Below are 13,401 nucleotides of genomic sequence, written 5' to 3' on the forward strand. Positions count from 1 at the left end.
TTGGGCCGTTTATCTGGCGGCGGACCTTGTGAGCCTGAATCACATCTCTGCCCAGCAGGAGAAGAATGTCAGCTGATGGATCAAGTGGCGGTATTTGTGTGGCTACTTGAGAGAGGTGAGGATGTGCTGCAGCAGCTTCAGGAGTGGGTATCTCACTTCTGTTGTCTGGGATCTGGTTACACTCAGTGAGTATGGGTAGTGTTATTGACACTTTTCCATTTATGCCCTCGATGACAAAGCCATGAGCTCTTCGCCCTTGTGTGTTTACTGTTCCTGAGCACGTTTTCATTGTGTAAGGGAGGGCCTCACCATGCAGGTTGAACATGTCAAAAAAGCGGGACCGAGCTAATGACACATTACTCTGATCATCTAAGATCGCGTACGTTTTTCTTTTTTCATTGGGGGCTGAGCAGGGGTACACATTCACCAGGCAAATTTTAGAACAGGACTTTCCCTGTAGTCCCTGTCCACATACCTCAGTGCAGCTAGATGTGGTCACTGTGGGGCTTTGGGTATCCGGCTCCCCGCCATGGGCCAATGGTGGGATGCCAGGGCCTGTATCTGTCCATGGGGGTGGCCCAGCATGCATGGCAGAGGTGTGTGAATCACTGTTGCACTCCACACAGTGAATGGTAGCTCTACAGTCTTTAGCTCTGTGCTCTGTTGATGAGAGACACTTGTAGCAGATTGACAGCTCCTTAAGCAAACTTCTCCTCTCATCCAATGCCTTCATTCTGAATCCTCTACATTTGGTGAGAGAATGTGGTTTCTTGTGCACTGGACACTGTTTATTGGGGTCAAGAGGGGCAGCTTTTGGTTCATTGTTAGCCGCACCGACCTGTGTTTTGTTTGTTGTGACTGGGACTTTGAAGCGTGTCTGTCTCACTAGTGTCCTTTCTGCTTTCATGTGTGTAGAGCCGCAGCTTTGCAGGATGAAGCTGGGGTCTGTTCTCATTTCTGCGTGGTTGTTGACAAACTGGACAAAATAGGAGAAAGGTGGGTAGTGAGCTTTGTGATCTTTTTTATATCTTGACCCTTCTCTGACCCACGCCTCCTGCAGGCCGCCAGGGAGCTTTTCCACAATTGGGTTTATTCCTCTTGAGGTGTCGAGAAAGCTGAGGCCTGGCAGATACCCTTCATCTTTCGCCGCCTCGAGCTCTTGGAGAAGGTCTGCAAGCTCCTGCAGGAGGTGACTTTCTTTATGGCCAACTTTGGGAAAACTTTCAAGGCGATTAAACAGTGAAGCCTCGATCGCTTCTGGTGAGCCATAATTTCTGTCGAGCCTTTGCCATAAACGTTCAAGACCTGCTTCTGGGTTGCTAACGTGAACGGCTCTAATCCTCAGAGCATGCTGGAGGGACTCACCGCTCAGCCATTTAGTCAGTAGATCAAGCTCTTCGCAGCATTTCAAGTTCAAATCCCCAGTGGCGTTGTGAAACATAGATTTCCATGCTACATAGGTCTCTGGCTTGTTATCAAAGACTGTGAGTCCTGCTGTCAGTAGATCACGACGTGAGAGGAGCACAGCGAGGTCTGATACATTAGTTTGTTGGCGCAAAGATGGAGATGGGACGTTATATGCTTCAGTGTAGTTGGGGGAATGAAATGGCGGTGGCTCGGGTTGTCTGATAGGTCGATAGCTGGGGGTGTACTCACATGCATGTGTCATAGCTGTTGGTCGGCTTGGCTCGACATTGTTGGTGTTGTTTATGTCCCACTTTTGTTCTATATCAGGCTTTGTCTCATCTTCCACATTAGCATCATTGTGAAAGTGAGTGTTTACATATTCTTGAGTGCGGCCGGCAGCCATGGCTGTTGTAGTGGGAATATCTGGCGGCTCTTCCAGCTCTGTTTGGTCCAAAACTGCAGCCTCAAGGACCCTTGCTGCTGCGAGCGCTGCTTTAGCCTCTCCCTCTTGCTTCAGGGCGTTCATAGTAACTACCAGCCGAGTTTTTTCCATTTCGATGCGTGCCCGTTCGACCTCCATGTCTATTTGGCGCTTGGCGTACTCTGCTCTGGTGCTGGCGGCTTCAGCGTTGGCTCGTGCTTTTGCTGCAGCAAGGCTGACTGATGACCAGCGTGATGAAGTCGAGCTGCACTTTGATCTGACTTCTAGCTGGGAGAGCGGAGGGGTGTCTCCGTGGTTAGACATGTCTGCTGACTGGCGTGGAGAGTCTCAGGCCCCCGACGATGCACTTGATGTGTAGTTAAACTTTTTACTCATCTGCCTTCAGCTAAGGGCTTTAACTTATGCAGCGAGCTAAACATATGGCTTCAGTAACCACTCGTGAAGCAGTCTTGAGTTTACTGATCCATTTTACTTTTTAAAAAGTTTATGCCTTTAACAAGCGCAAAAGTAGAGGAAGAAGACACACTCGACGCAGGAGCGACATGTTTATCGACTCTGCTGCACTTCTTAACTTCTGCTCAACGCACTTCCTGGTTCCAACATGCGCCACTAGATGGCAGTGTAAGATCAACCACAAACTCAAAATCACTAGATTCTCTTGCAGGAACATTAACCAGATAAGCTGTAGACTGAAGAAGCTTAGCTCTGTAAGAAAATAAACCTCCAGAAAAGGAGTAAAATAATAACACAAGACTGAGGGACAGAATAGTGACACTATTGTACTTTTTTTTTTTTTATAATTGTCTAATGATAATGTCAGAGGGATTTTTAATCACTGCTATGTTGAAATTGTTACTACTATTGATACTGTTGTTGATAATATTCATTTTTGTTTCACTACTTTTGGTTTGTTCTGTGTCGCGTTTGTGTCTCCTCTCAATTGCTCTGTTTATTGCAGTTCTGAGTGTTGCTGGGTCGGGTTTGGTTTTGGAATTGGATTGCACTGTTATGGTATTGCTTTGTGTTATTTTGTTGGATTGATTAATAAAAAATAAAATTAAATAAAAATTACAAAAAATAAAAATCGATTTTTGAAAAATGAGAATCGATACTGAATCGTACAACGTGAGAATCGCGATTTGAATTGGAATCGATTTTTTCCCACACCCCTACAAAGCAATAATATATAAAACGATATGATTTATAAAATGTACTTAATTGTTAATAAAATGTCAGGCTTTTGTCCGCGATGTCTCACAGTCAGACAGTTGTCCTCTCTGTAAATGTTGAATTCATGAGGGCCGGGCGATTCCTTTTGGTCCATTTCATCTGTAAATAACAATATATAAATAATAAATGTCAGGGTTTATCTTACGCCGACAACACAAACACATCGGCTTTAACGTTAGCTTGTTAGCATTAGCTTTCTGTTCACTCGGGATGAGGCTAATAACTACACATGAAGTGTCACTGACTACTTTTACAACATTTAATAAAGTAAATAGTTATTATTTGATGTTATTTACCTTCATTCCACTCATGTGCTGCCTCCTTTATTTCACATTTATCCAACGAAGTCAAGAGTAGCAAGCATACTCCTCCGTAAGTACGTTTAAAAGAGTCCGTCCACTTCTTGTAACTTCACGTATCGAAATTAAGTTTGTAAAAATAATAAACAACATTAAACTGCATAGAGTTGAAAGACTACGGCTGAGTAAAAACACTCTAAATAGTTCCCCTGACCAGCGTTGTTCAGCACACAGATGCCCCACAAATGTTCCTAAATTTGAAAAACTCCTTTTGTTCTTCTTTCTCTCCGTTTGACAGTAAACTGGTTAATGAGTTTCAATCTGGCTTCAGAGAGTCCCATTCCACTGACACATGCCTTCTCTGTTGAAATGACCGTGAGGTGAATTCGGGCAATTATTGCAGCATCGTTATGCTGTGCCTCCAGATGGCTTTTGACGCCCTAAATCACTCTATTCCGATAGTTAAACTGGAAGCTATCGGCCTTGACAAAAAGGCAGTGAGCTGGATGCCCTCCTATTTGGTAGGGAGAGAGCAGGCAGTATAGGTTAATGGTATCCTGGTAATTTGTGGTGTTCCTCAAGGAAGCATACTAGGACATCTATTGTTCCTAATATACGAAAACGAGATGGCATCTGCTTGTGACTGCACCTTGTTCCTGTTCGCGAACGACACGGCTATCCTTACCTCAGACGGGGACAAGTTTCGGGTTGAAAAGTTCAGTTCAGTTCAGTGCAGTTTCAGTTCAGTTTCAGTTTATTTCGAACATGCATACGATACAATGCAATGCATCACACAATTCCAGTAACTTCATTACAGCACGTCTGAAAAGGCTCTTGGCTCTGAGCTAAACAAGAACTGCAGCTGGCTCAATGACAACAAAATATCAATACACGGGTAAAACCAAATCCATACTTCTGGGTCAATTCCTAACCTCAGCAAAGTGGATAACTTTACAGTAAAAGTGGCTGACAATGTGATGACAAACGCAAACGAGATTACCTATCTAGGCTGCAACTTTGAGGCTAATCTCTCCAGTGGAAAAAAGGACTACAAATGTAGTAAAAAAAATCAACCAACGAATTTGGTTCATACATAAGATCGCCCCGCTAGTGGGTAGATATCCATTGAAGACTCCAGCTAGCACAAGCACTCATTCAACTACACTTTAACTATGGAGTTAATGTTTGGTACCGTGGTGCCTCAAAGGCCCTAAAAACCAAGCTCCAGACAGGCCAAAACAAACAGATTAGGCTTCTACTCAACTTTCCGCCAATCATTTCCTTGGTGTGGGGTGGCTTTTGGTAGCCAACAGAGTAGAGCTTCTTGCAATTGGCCTGGTGTACAAGATACACTTTACCACAAAAATACCCATGTACCTGTCTGGATACTTACAAAATGTAAAAGATATCCACCACTACAACGCCAGAGGTAGTTCTACAAATTACAGTCAACCCAGATTTGATTCCAAAAAAGGTTGTAATTTGTTTGCCTGATATACCACCTAGATGTAGAACTCCCTACCGATGTAGGGTTGTACGGTATACCGGTATTAGTATAGTGCCGCGATACTAATGTAATGAATCATATTCGGTAGAGATGTCCGATAATATTGGCCTGCCAACTTGTCCTTAATAATTTTGACAAAATAATAGAATGGAAAATGGCACGATATGTTACTGCATACGTCAGCAGCTAAATTAGGAGCCTTTGTTTGCTTACTTGCTACTAAAAGACAAGTTGTCTAATATGTTCACTATTTTATTTAAGGACAAACTTGCAATAAGAAACATATGTTTAATGTACCGTGAGATTTTTTTGTTAAAATAAAGCCAATAATGCAATTTTTTGTGGTCCCCTTCATTTAGAAAAGTACTGAAAAGTATCGAAATATATTTTGGTACGAGTACCGGTACCAAAATATTGGTATCGGGACAACACTAATCTCATGCTTCCTTCAAAGCCGCTTAAAAGTCACTTATAACCATCCATCCATTTTCTACCGCTTGTCCCGTTCGGGTCGCGAGGGGTGCTGGAGCCTATCTCAGCTGCTTCAGGCGGAAGGCGGGGTACACCCTGGACAAGTCGCTACCTCATCGCAGGGCCAACACAGATAGACAGACAACATTCACACTCACATTTACACACTAGGGCCAATTTTAATGTTGCCAATCAACCTATCCCCAGGTGCATGTTTCTGGAGGTGAGAGGAGGGAACCAATGCACTTACAAGCGGCTGCAAATCGTAATTGAGAATTTAAAAAAAAAAAATCTTTATTTTTAATTTTTTTAATTTTCCTGCAGTATTGTTGTCTTTTGAATGTTACCTTCTGCACAGCACTGTGTTCTCTGTATGTTTGCCGTATATTGCTGAATTTCCCCCAGGGATCAATATAGTACTTTGTATTCTATTCTATTCTATTCTACGTTGTTCCATGTTATGTGGGTTAAAATAAAGGATTTAGATTGAAACAAGCTCAGGCTTTCCTGTGTAATTTCCTTTCAGTTGACCATATATGAATCTCTACTTATACCCTTTCCTATGCAAACTTATTTTTATTTTTTTTAAATGTATTAATCAATCAAACAAAACAATACACAACAACACCATAATAATGCAATCCAATTCCAAAACCAAACCCGACCCAGCAACATTCAGAATAGCAATAAACAGAGCAATTGAGAGGACACACAAACGTGACACAGAACAATCTAAAAGTAGTGAAACAAAAATTAATATTATCAACAACAGTATCAATATTACTTACAATTTCAACATAGCAGTGATTAAAAATCCCTCATTGACATTATCATTACAGACATTAATTCAAAACAAAACAAAACAAAAAAACAGTGTCACAGTGGCTTATACTTGCATCGCATCTCATAAACTTGACAACACTTTGTGTCCAATATTTTCACAAAGATATAATAAGTCATATTTTTGGTTCATTTAATAGTTAAAACAAATGCAAACTTCTAAAATTATCTACTCAATCAATAAGGCTGCCGCAGTAGAGGTTGCCCAATTACCTCCTTCCCCCGCCCCTCGGGTAAAAAAAAAATGTGTCACATGACCTGTCAAGTAGGAAGTGTCTAGTTAGCCCTCGAGCACCCAAGCGCAAGACGAAGCAAACCCAGAAATCACCGCCGTCTCAGTGCCGTCGTTTCTCCTGGAGATTGATACATTTAACCGGTTCGAATTAAAAGCACTAAATTAGTCGGCCGCAGTTATGGACGCGAAGGTGTTTTTTTTCGCCGCAGCCTTGGCTTTGATTGGCGCATCTGCCTCGTCAGACGCAGGTAAGTTTGCTTCGCCAGCTAGTGCCGCTAGCCGCTAGTTGAGTAGCCGTCTTCTTTCCATAGCGAAATGCCTTTTTATGAAAACGTGACACATTAAATGTTGTTTTGCGTCATTTAGCTTGTGTCACTCATGCGTACTCCCGACTGGCAGCTTCATTTCCAGGCTGGCCAGTGAGGCTGCTTTTGCCCGAAGCAGCTAGCGTTAGCTTTAGCACACTGACTGACACGTTATGACATACTGTATTGGAAATAGTACCTTCATAGGCCTGAGCTGGATGCGTTAGACACAATAAATGCTGGTTCTGTGATGGAAAGTGCCCTCAAATGCCCTGATTTGTTGCTCATAGAATTGTGGAGTGTAGTTGTTAATTTTTTAAATTTTATTTTAAAGAAAACTCTACTACTCTCCATTTTATATTCAGAATAATAACTTTCTTTAGTTTATTTCGAACATGAACGCACTTACAGCATAATACATCACACAATTTCACATCATTTCATTTTACATCATGTCTGAAAAGGAGTAGGGTTGATTGATTGAAACTTTTATAATTAGATTGCACAGTGAAGTACATATTCCGTACAATTGACCACTTAATGGTAACACCCGAATAAGTTTTTCAACTTGTTTAAGTCGGGGTCCACTTAAATTGATTCATGATACAGATATATACCATCAAATATATACTAACATCATAATACAGTCATCACACAAGATAATCATCAGAGCATATACATTGAATTATTTACATTATTTGCAATCCGGGGTGTGGGATATGGAGGGGTTGGGGGGTTAGGTTTGGTTGGTATCAACACTTCAGTCATCAACAATCAGCATCAACAATTGCATCATCAGAGAAATGGAGATTGAAACAGTGTAGGACTGACTTGGTAGGATATGTACAGCAAGTAGTGGACACAGAGAGAGAGATCAGAAAGTATAAGGAAAAAGTGTCTACATTTGATTATTTACAATCCGAAGAGGTATTATGTGGAAGGTAGGGTGTTAGTTTAGGGTTGTAGTTGCCTGGAGGTGTTCTTTTAGTGCGGTTTTGAAGGAGGATAGAGATGCCCTTTCTTTTACAACTGTTGGGAGTGCATTCCATATTGATGTGGCATAGAAAGAGAATGAGTTAAGACCTTTGTTAGTTCGGAATCTGGGTTTAACGTGGTTAGTGGAGCTCCCTCTAGTGTTGTGGTTATGGCGGTCATTTACGTTAAGGAAGTAGTTTGACATGTACTTCGGTATCAGGGAGGTGTAGCGGATTTTATAGACTAGGCTCAGTGCAAGTTGTTTTACTCTGTCCTCCACCCTGAGCCAGCCCACTTTGTAGAAGTGGGTAGGAGTGAGGTGGGATCTGGGGTGGAGGTCTAGAAGTAATAGAAGAAGTAGGGCTGGGCGATATGGCCATTTTTTAATATCTCAATATTTTTAGGCCATGTCACAATACACGATATATATCTCAATATTTTGCCTTAGCCTTGAATGAACACTTGATGCATATAATCACAGCAGTATGATGATTCTATGTGTTTACATTAAAACATTCTTGTTCATACTGCATTAATATATGCTCATTTTAAACTTTCATGCAGAGAGGGAAATCACAACTAAGTCAATTGACCAAAACTGTATTTATTAAACAGTTAGTAAGCAGTGGCACAAACATTCATGTCATTTTAAAACAGAAAGTGCAATATTGTCAGAGACATTTTAAAACAAGCTATTAGTGCACTTTTGTGCATGATGTCACTAAGATGACATATCAAAAATCACTAAATTAAAGTGCGCTTTTTGTACAAAACGCCACTAAAATAGTTAAAAACAAATAAAGTGCACTTTTGTGCATGATGTCACACAAGATATTTCAATAAGTGTCAAATAAAAATGAGCTGCATAATAGGAAATCAAATAGTGTATGTCCTTCGCTATGTGGTAGGTTACTGCGGATGTTATCTCCTTCTGTTGTTGACAATTTTTTTCATACGGTGTTGATGTGGAAATGGTTGCCTCGGCATTTTGTTGGTGTGGCACCGAACGGAGATGTTGACATGCGGAGTTTCTAGCACTCTTCATTCTCTAGTGGGTGACTTTTCAAATGATGCTACATATTAGCAGTAATGTTACTTTTTGTAGCAACGCTTTTGCCCCACATTTAACAAATTACGATTGTCTGTTCGACATATTCCCGCCAGACGATGGACCCCCTGCTGTTTTTCTTGGGAATTAATTCTTCCTTCATTTGTTACCAGATTCGCACCTTCTTTCTCTCGTATTACCACTCGCACCACAGCTAACGTTACCAATGCCGCTACCTCTCTGCTCCGCGAGGGCGTATACATATGTGACGTATGTAAGAAGGTGCGCTTGTTTTAAGTCTCTGTGAGAAGCAGACAACATTGAGTGATAAAAGCCTGTAGTGGAATGCCCGCAGCTAAAAGCAACTGCTTGAGAACGTATACTCGAATATCACGATATAGTCATTTTCTATATCGCACAGAGACACAAACCCGCGATATATCGAGTATATTCGATTTATCGCACAGCCCTAGGAAGAAGCATCCATCCATCCATTTTCTACCGCTTGTCCCTTTTGGGGTTGCAGGGGGTGCTGGAGCCTATTTCAGCTGCATTCGAGCGGAAGGCGGGGTACACCCTGGACAAGTCGCCACCTCATCACAGGGCCAGCAAAGCTTATTTAATCCTACCCCTTTCCCACTTCAGAGCGTTTTGATTGATTGATTGAAACTTTTATTAGTAAATGGTAAATGGGTTATACTTGTATAGCGCTTTTCTACTCAAAGCACTTTGACACTATTTCCACATTCACACACTGATGGCAAGGCCCTAACCACGACCCATCAGGAGCAAGGGTGAAGTGTCTTGCTCAAGGACACAACGGATGTGACGAGGTTGGTCGAAGGTGGGGATTGAACCAGGAACCCTCAGGTTGCTGGCACGGCCACTCTCCCAACTTCGCCACGCCGTCCCCCAGTAGTAGTAGATTGCGCAGTACAGTACATATTCTGTACAATTGACCACTAAATGGTAACAGCCGAATAAGTTTTTCAACTTCTTTAAGTCAATATTTTTGACTCAATAAAGAAAGGGTTTGTATGTTCTCTATCTCCAACAATATGTATCAGTCTAACTGATCTTTTTTGTAACACGGTTAATGAATGAAGCGCACATTTGTAGTTATTTCCCCATACTTCTGCACAGTAACTCAGATATGGTAACACTAGCGAACAGTAGAGAATATGAAGTGATTTTTGGCCCAGGACGTATTTTGCTTTGTTCATTATTGTTTAATGTTTCTTGCCACTTTCATTTGATAACAAATCCCAAAGTGCAACACAATAAAATACATAAAAACTAATAAAAGAGAGAGACGTTGCAGAATTTACAGATTAGTCTTTAGACTTAGACAAACTTTAATGATTCACAAGGGAAATTGTTCCTCACAGTAGCTCAGTTACAAAGGATGGAAAGGATAATGCAGGTATAAAGTAAACTAAAAATGTACCGTAGTAGCAATATAACATATGTAATATTTACATATTATATATACAGTATATCAGTGGTCCCCAACCTTTTTTGCACCACGGACTGGTTTAATGTAGGCATTATTTTCAGGGACCGGCTTCCCACTTGTGAAAAATACAACTCACTATAACGCTGAATTAGTGGGAGCCCTGGGCTTGTTTCTTTGTAATGATATGCTGATGGAAATCAGCCTTTGGGTACAATCTGTCACATTTATAGTTGATATGTTCATTAATGTGCATTGTATCATGTCACAAAGTTATAACAAATGGCAACTTTCTATGGCGTTTTATTGTACATCTATAAACAAGCTCATTTGTGTGTCTAGTGCACAGGTTTCAAACTCAAGGCCAGCGGGCCAGATCTGGCCCTCCACGTCATTTTATATGGCCCGCAAAAGCCTGGAAATAATGTGTCAATAAAATACCTTATTTTCTTTCTTTACTTTGTTATTTTCGTACTAAAGGTATTATGTTTTTTTGCTAGTTTGACAGGGGAAAAAATAGTGTCCAATATTGCAACAAATATTAATTATCTAACTTTGTTGGTCAAAATCCAAATACATACTTAAATATCTGCTTAACTTATGGTTTCAAAGCAAGTTATCCATCAAATTGTACACTATAAAAATGACCAATAGATTTTACTGTAAAATGTATGGAGTTTTTTACAGCATATTACTGTAAGTTGAAAAAAAACGACCAATGTTTGTTTTTTTACAGTAAAATTCAGTCGACTGCGCGGTCATTATTTTTTTTAAATACACGGTTGATGATTTTATGGTACCACATTTTATTATGGTAAAAATCTGGGAGCTGAGTTGACAAAATAAAATTAAACAGCATTACTGTATTTCTATCTACAATAACATGTTGTAAAAATAATAATAAAATAACACCATATATTTTACAGTAAAAGTCTGGCAAAGAAGCTGCCAGTTTTTTTCTGTAAAAAACAGTGTTCAAATCCATTTTTTTTTTTATTCTTGACGTAAAAAAAGTAAAAATATTTAAATTCCTAGGCAAATTCATTAAGTATTTACTGTTACAAGCGTCCCTCTATCGGCAGCCACGACTGCGGTGTGGCCCTCAATAAAAACAAGTTTGACACCCCTGGTCTAGTGGGACAGGCCAAAGTTAAGTCGGAGAAAATGCAGTACTTTTATAAATGATTTAATGTTTCTCTCCAGCCCGGTAGCAAATGCTTCACGGACCGGTACCGGTCCCCGGACTGGTGGTTGGGGACCACTGCAGTATATGATATATACTGATATATTATATTTTTATATAATATATACAATATGTAACAATTACCATCTACAATATTACAGTAAACAAAGAGAGGTAGCTAACATAGAAGCGGTCAGGTTGGAGTATGAGCGCTGCTGTCCCTCAATTGTCTGGTGGAGTGGGTGGGCAGGATTGTCCATGATGGCGAGTAGTTTGTCCAGTTTGTCCCTCACTGACACAAACGCCTTCAACTGCGTGCCAATAGTCTGGCCGGCTTTCCAGATCAGTTTGTCAATCCGGTTTAAGTCGCTTTTGCTGGTGCTGCTCCACCAACAAACCACTGCAAAGTACAGGACACTGGCCACAACAGACTGATAAAAGATCTCTAACAGCTTGCTGCAAACGTTGAAAGATCTAAGCTTCTTCAGGAAAAAGAGTCTGCTCATGCCCTTCTTGCAAACAGCTTTGCTGTTGTCCTTCCAGTCCAGTCTGCTGTTCAAGTGGACTCCCATACTTATACTGCCCCACTAGTGCCACCTCCCGGCCCTGGATCTTGATGGGCTCCACAGGGGTCATTCTCTTCTTGAAGTCGATGACCAGCTCCTTGGTCTTGTCCACATTAATCAAATTAGCTGTTAACTTTTCTAAAAAGATGTGTCTTACTGCTTGTCTTCACCAGGGTAAGCTGGAGCCTATCCCAGCTCACTTTGTTGACCGATTGTATACATCTTATTCTGGTCGCAGGTTAATCACAGGACATATTGACACACCCAGGTCAATTAAGAGTTTTCAATTAACCTTTAATACACACTTTTTTTTAGACATACCCATAGAGCAGAGGTCGGGAACTTTTTTGGCTGAGAGCCATGAAAGCCAAATATTTTAAAATGCATTTCTGTGAGAGCCATATAATATTTTTTAACACTGAATACAACTAAATGCGTGCATTTTTAAGTAAGGCCAACATATAGAGTATAATAAGTCTCTTATTCTTTTTAGTAACATTGTTATTCTAAAGCAGGGGTCACCAACCTTATTGAAACCAAGAGCTACTTCTTGGGTACTGATTAATGCGAAGGGCTACCAGTTTGATACACACTTAAATAAATTGCCAGAAATAGCCAATTTGCTCAATTTACCTTTAACTCTGTTATTATTAATAATTAATGATATTCACACTTAATTGAACGGTTTAAAAGAGGAGAAAACACGAAAAAAATGACAATTAAATTTTGAAACATAGTTTATCTTCAATTTCGACTCTTTAAAATTCAAAATTCAACCGAAAAAAAGAAGAGAAAAACTAGCTAATTCGAATCTTTTTGAAAAAATAAAAAACATAATTTATGGAACATCATTAGTCATTTTTCCTGATTAAGATTAATTTTAGAATTTTGATGACATGTTTTAAATAGGTTAAAATCCAATCTGCACTTTGTTAGAATATAAAACAAATTGGACCAAGCTATATTTCTAACAAAGACAAATCATTATTTCGTCTAGATTTTCCAGAAATTTTTTTTTAAAAGAAATTCAAAAGACTTTGAAATAAGATTTAAATTTGATTCTACAGATTTTCTAGATTTGCCAGAATATTTTTTTTAAATTTTAATCATAAGTTTGAAGAAATATTTCACAAATATTCTTTGTCGAAAAAACAGAAGCTAAAATGAAGAATTAAATTAAAATTTCTTTATTATTCTTTACAATAAAAAAATTAATTTACTTGAACATTGATTTAAATTGTCAGGAAAGAAGAGGAAGGAATTTAAAAGGTAAAAAGGTATATGTGTTTAAAAATCCTAAGGTTGTATTTTTTCTCTAAAATTGTCTTTCTGAAAGTTATAAGGAAGCAAAGTAAAACAATTAATGAATTTATTTAAACAAGTGAAGACCAAGTCTTTCAAACATTTTCTTGGATTTTCAAATTCTATTTGAGTTTTGTC

The 13,401-nt window shown here is 39.6% G+C and overlaps 1 protein-coding gene across 2 annotated transcripts in view; it reads left to right on the plus strand.

Moving 5' to 3' along the window:
* Positions 1 to 6,439: 6,439 nt before the first annotated feature.
* The window catches only part of cd164 (CD164 molecule, sialomucin), a 21,008-nt gene continuing 14,046 nt past the window's right edge, over positions 6,440 to 13,401 (plus strand). The window contains exon 1 of one of the 2 annotated variants that reach the window (XM_062044488.1): positions 6,440 to 6,679. In XM_062044488.1, the coding sequence (XP_061900472.1) occupies positions 6,610 to 6,679 (70 nt within the window). In that variant the 5' untranslated portion in view covers positions 6,440 to 6,609. The remainder of the gene's footprint in view (positions 6,680 to 13,401) is intronic. The other variant, XM_062044487.1, reaches the window with a different exon arrangement.

This window comes from Entelurus aequoreus, linkage group LG04, assembly GCF_033978785.1.
Source record: "Entelurus aequoreus isolate RoL-2023_Sb linkage group LG04, RoL_Eaeq_v1.1, whole genome shotgun sequence".
Classification (NCBI taxonomy): domain Eukaryota; kingdom Metazoa; phylum Chordata; class Actinopteri; order Syngnathiformes; family Syngnathidae; genus Entelurus; species Entelurus aequoreus.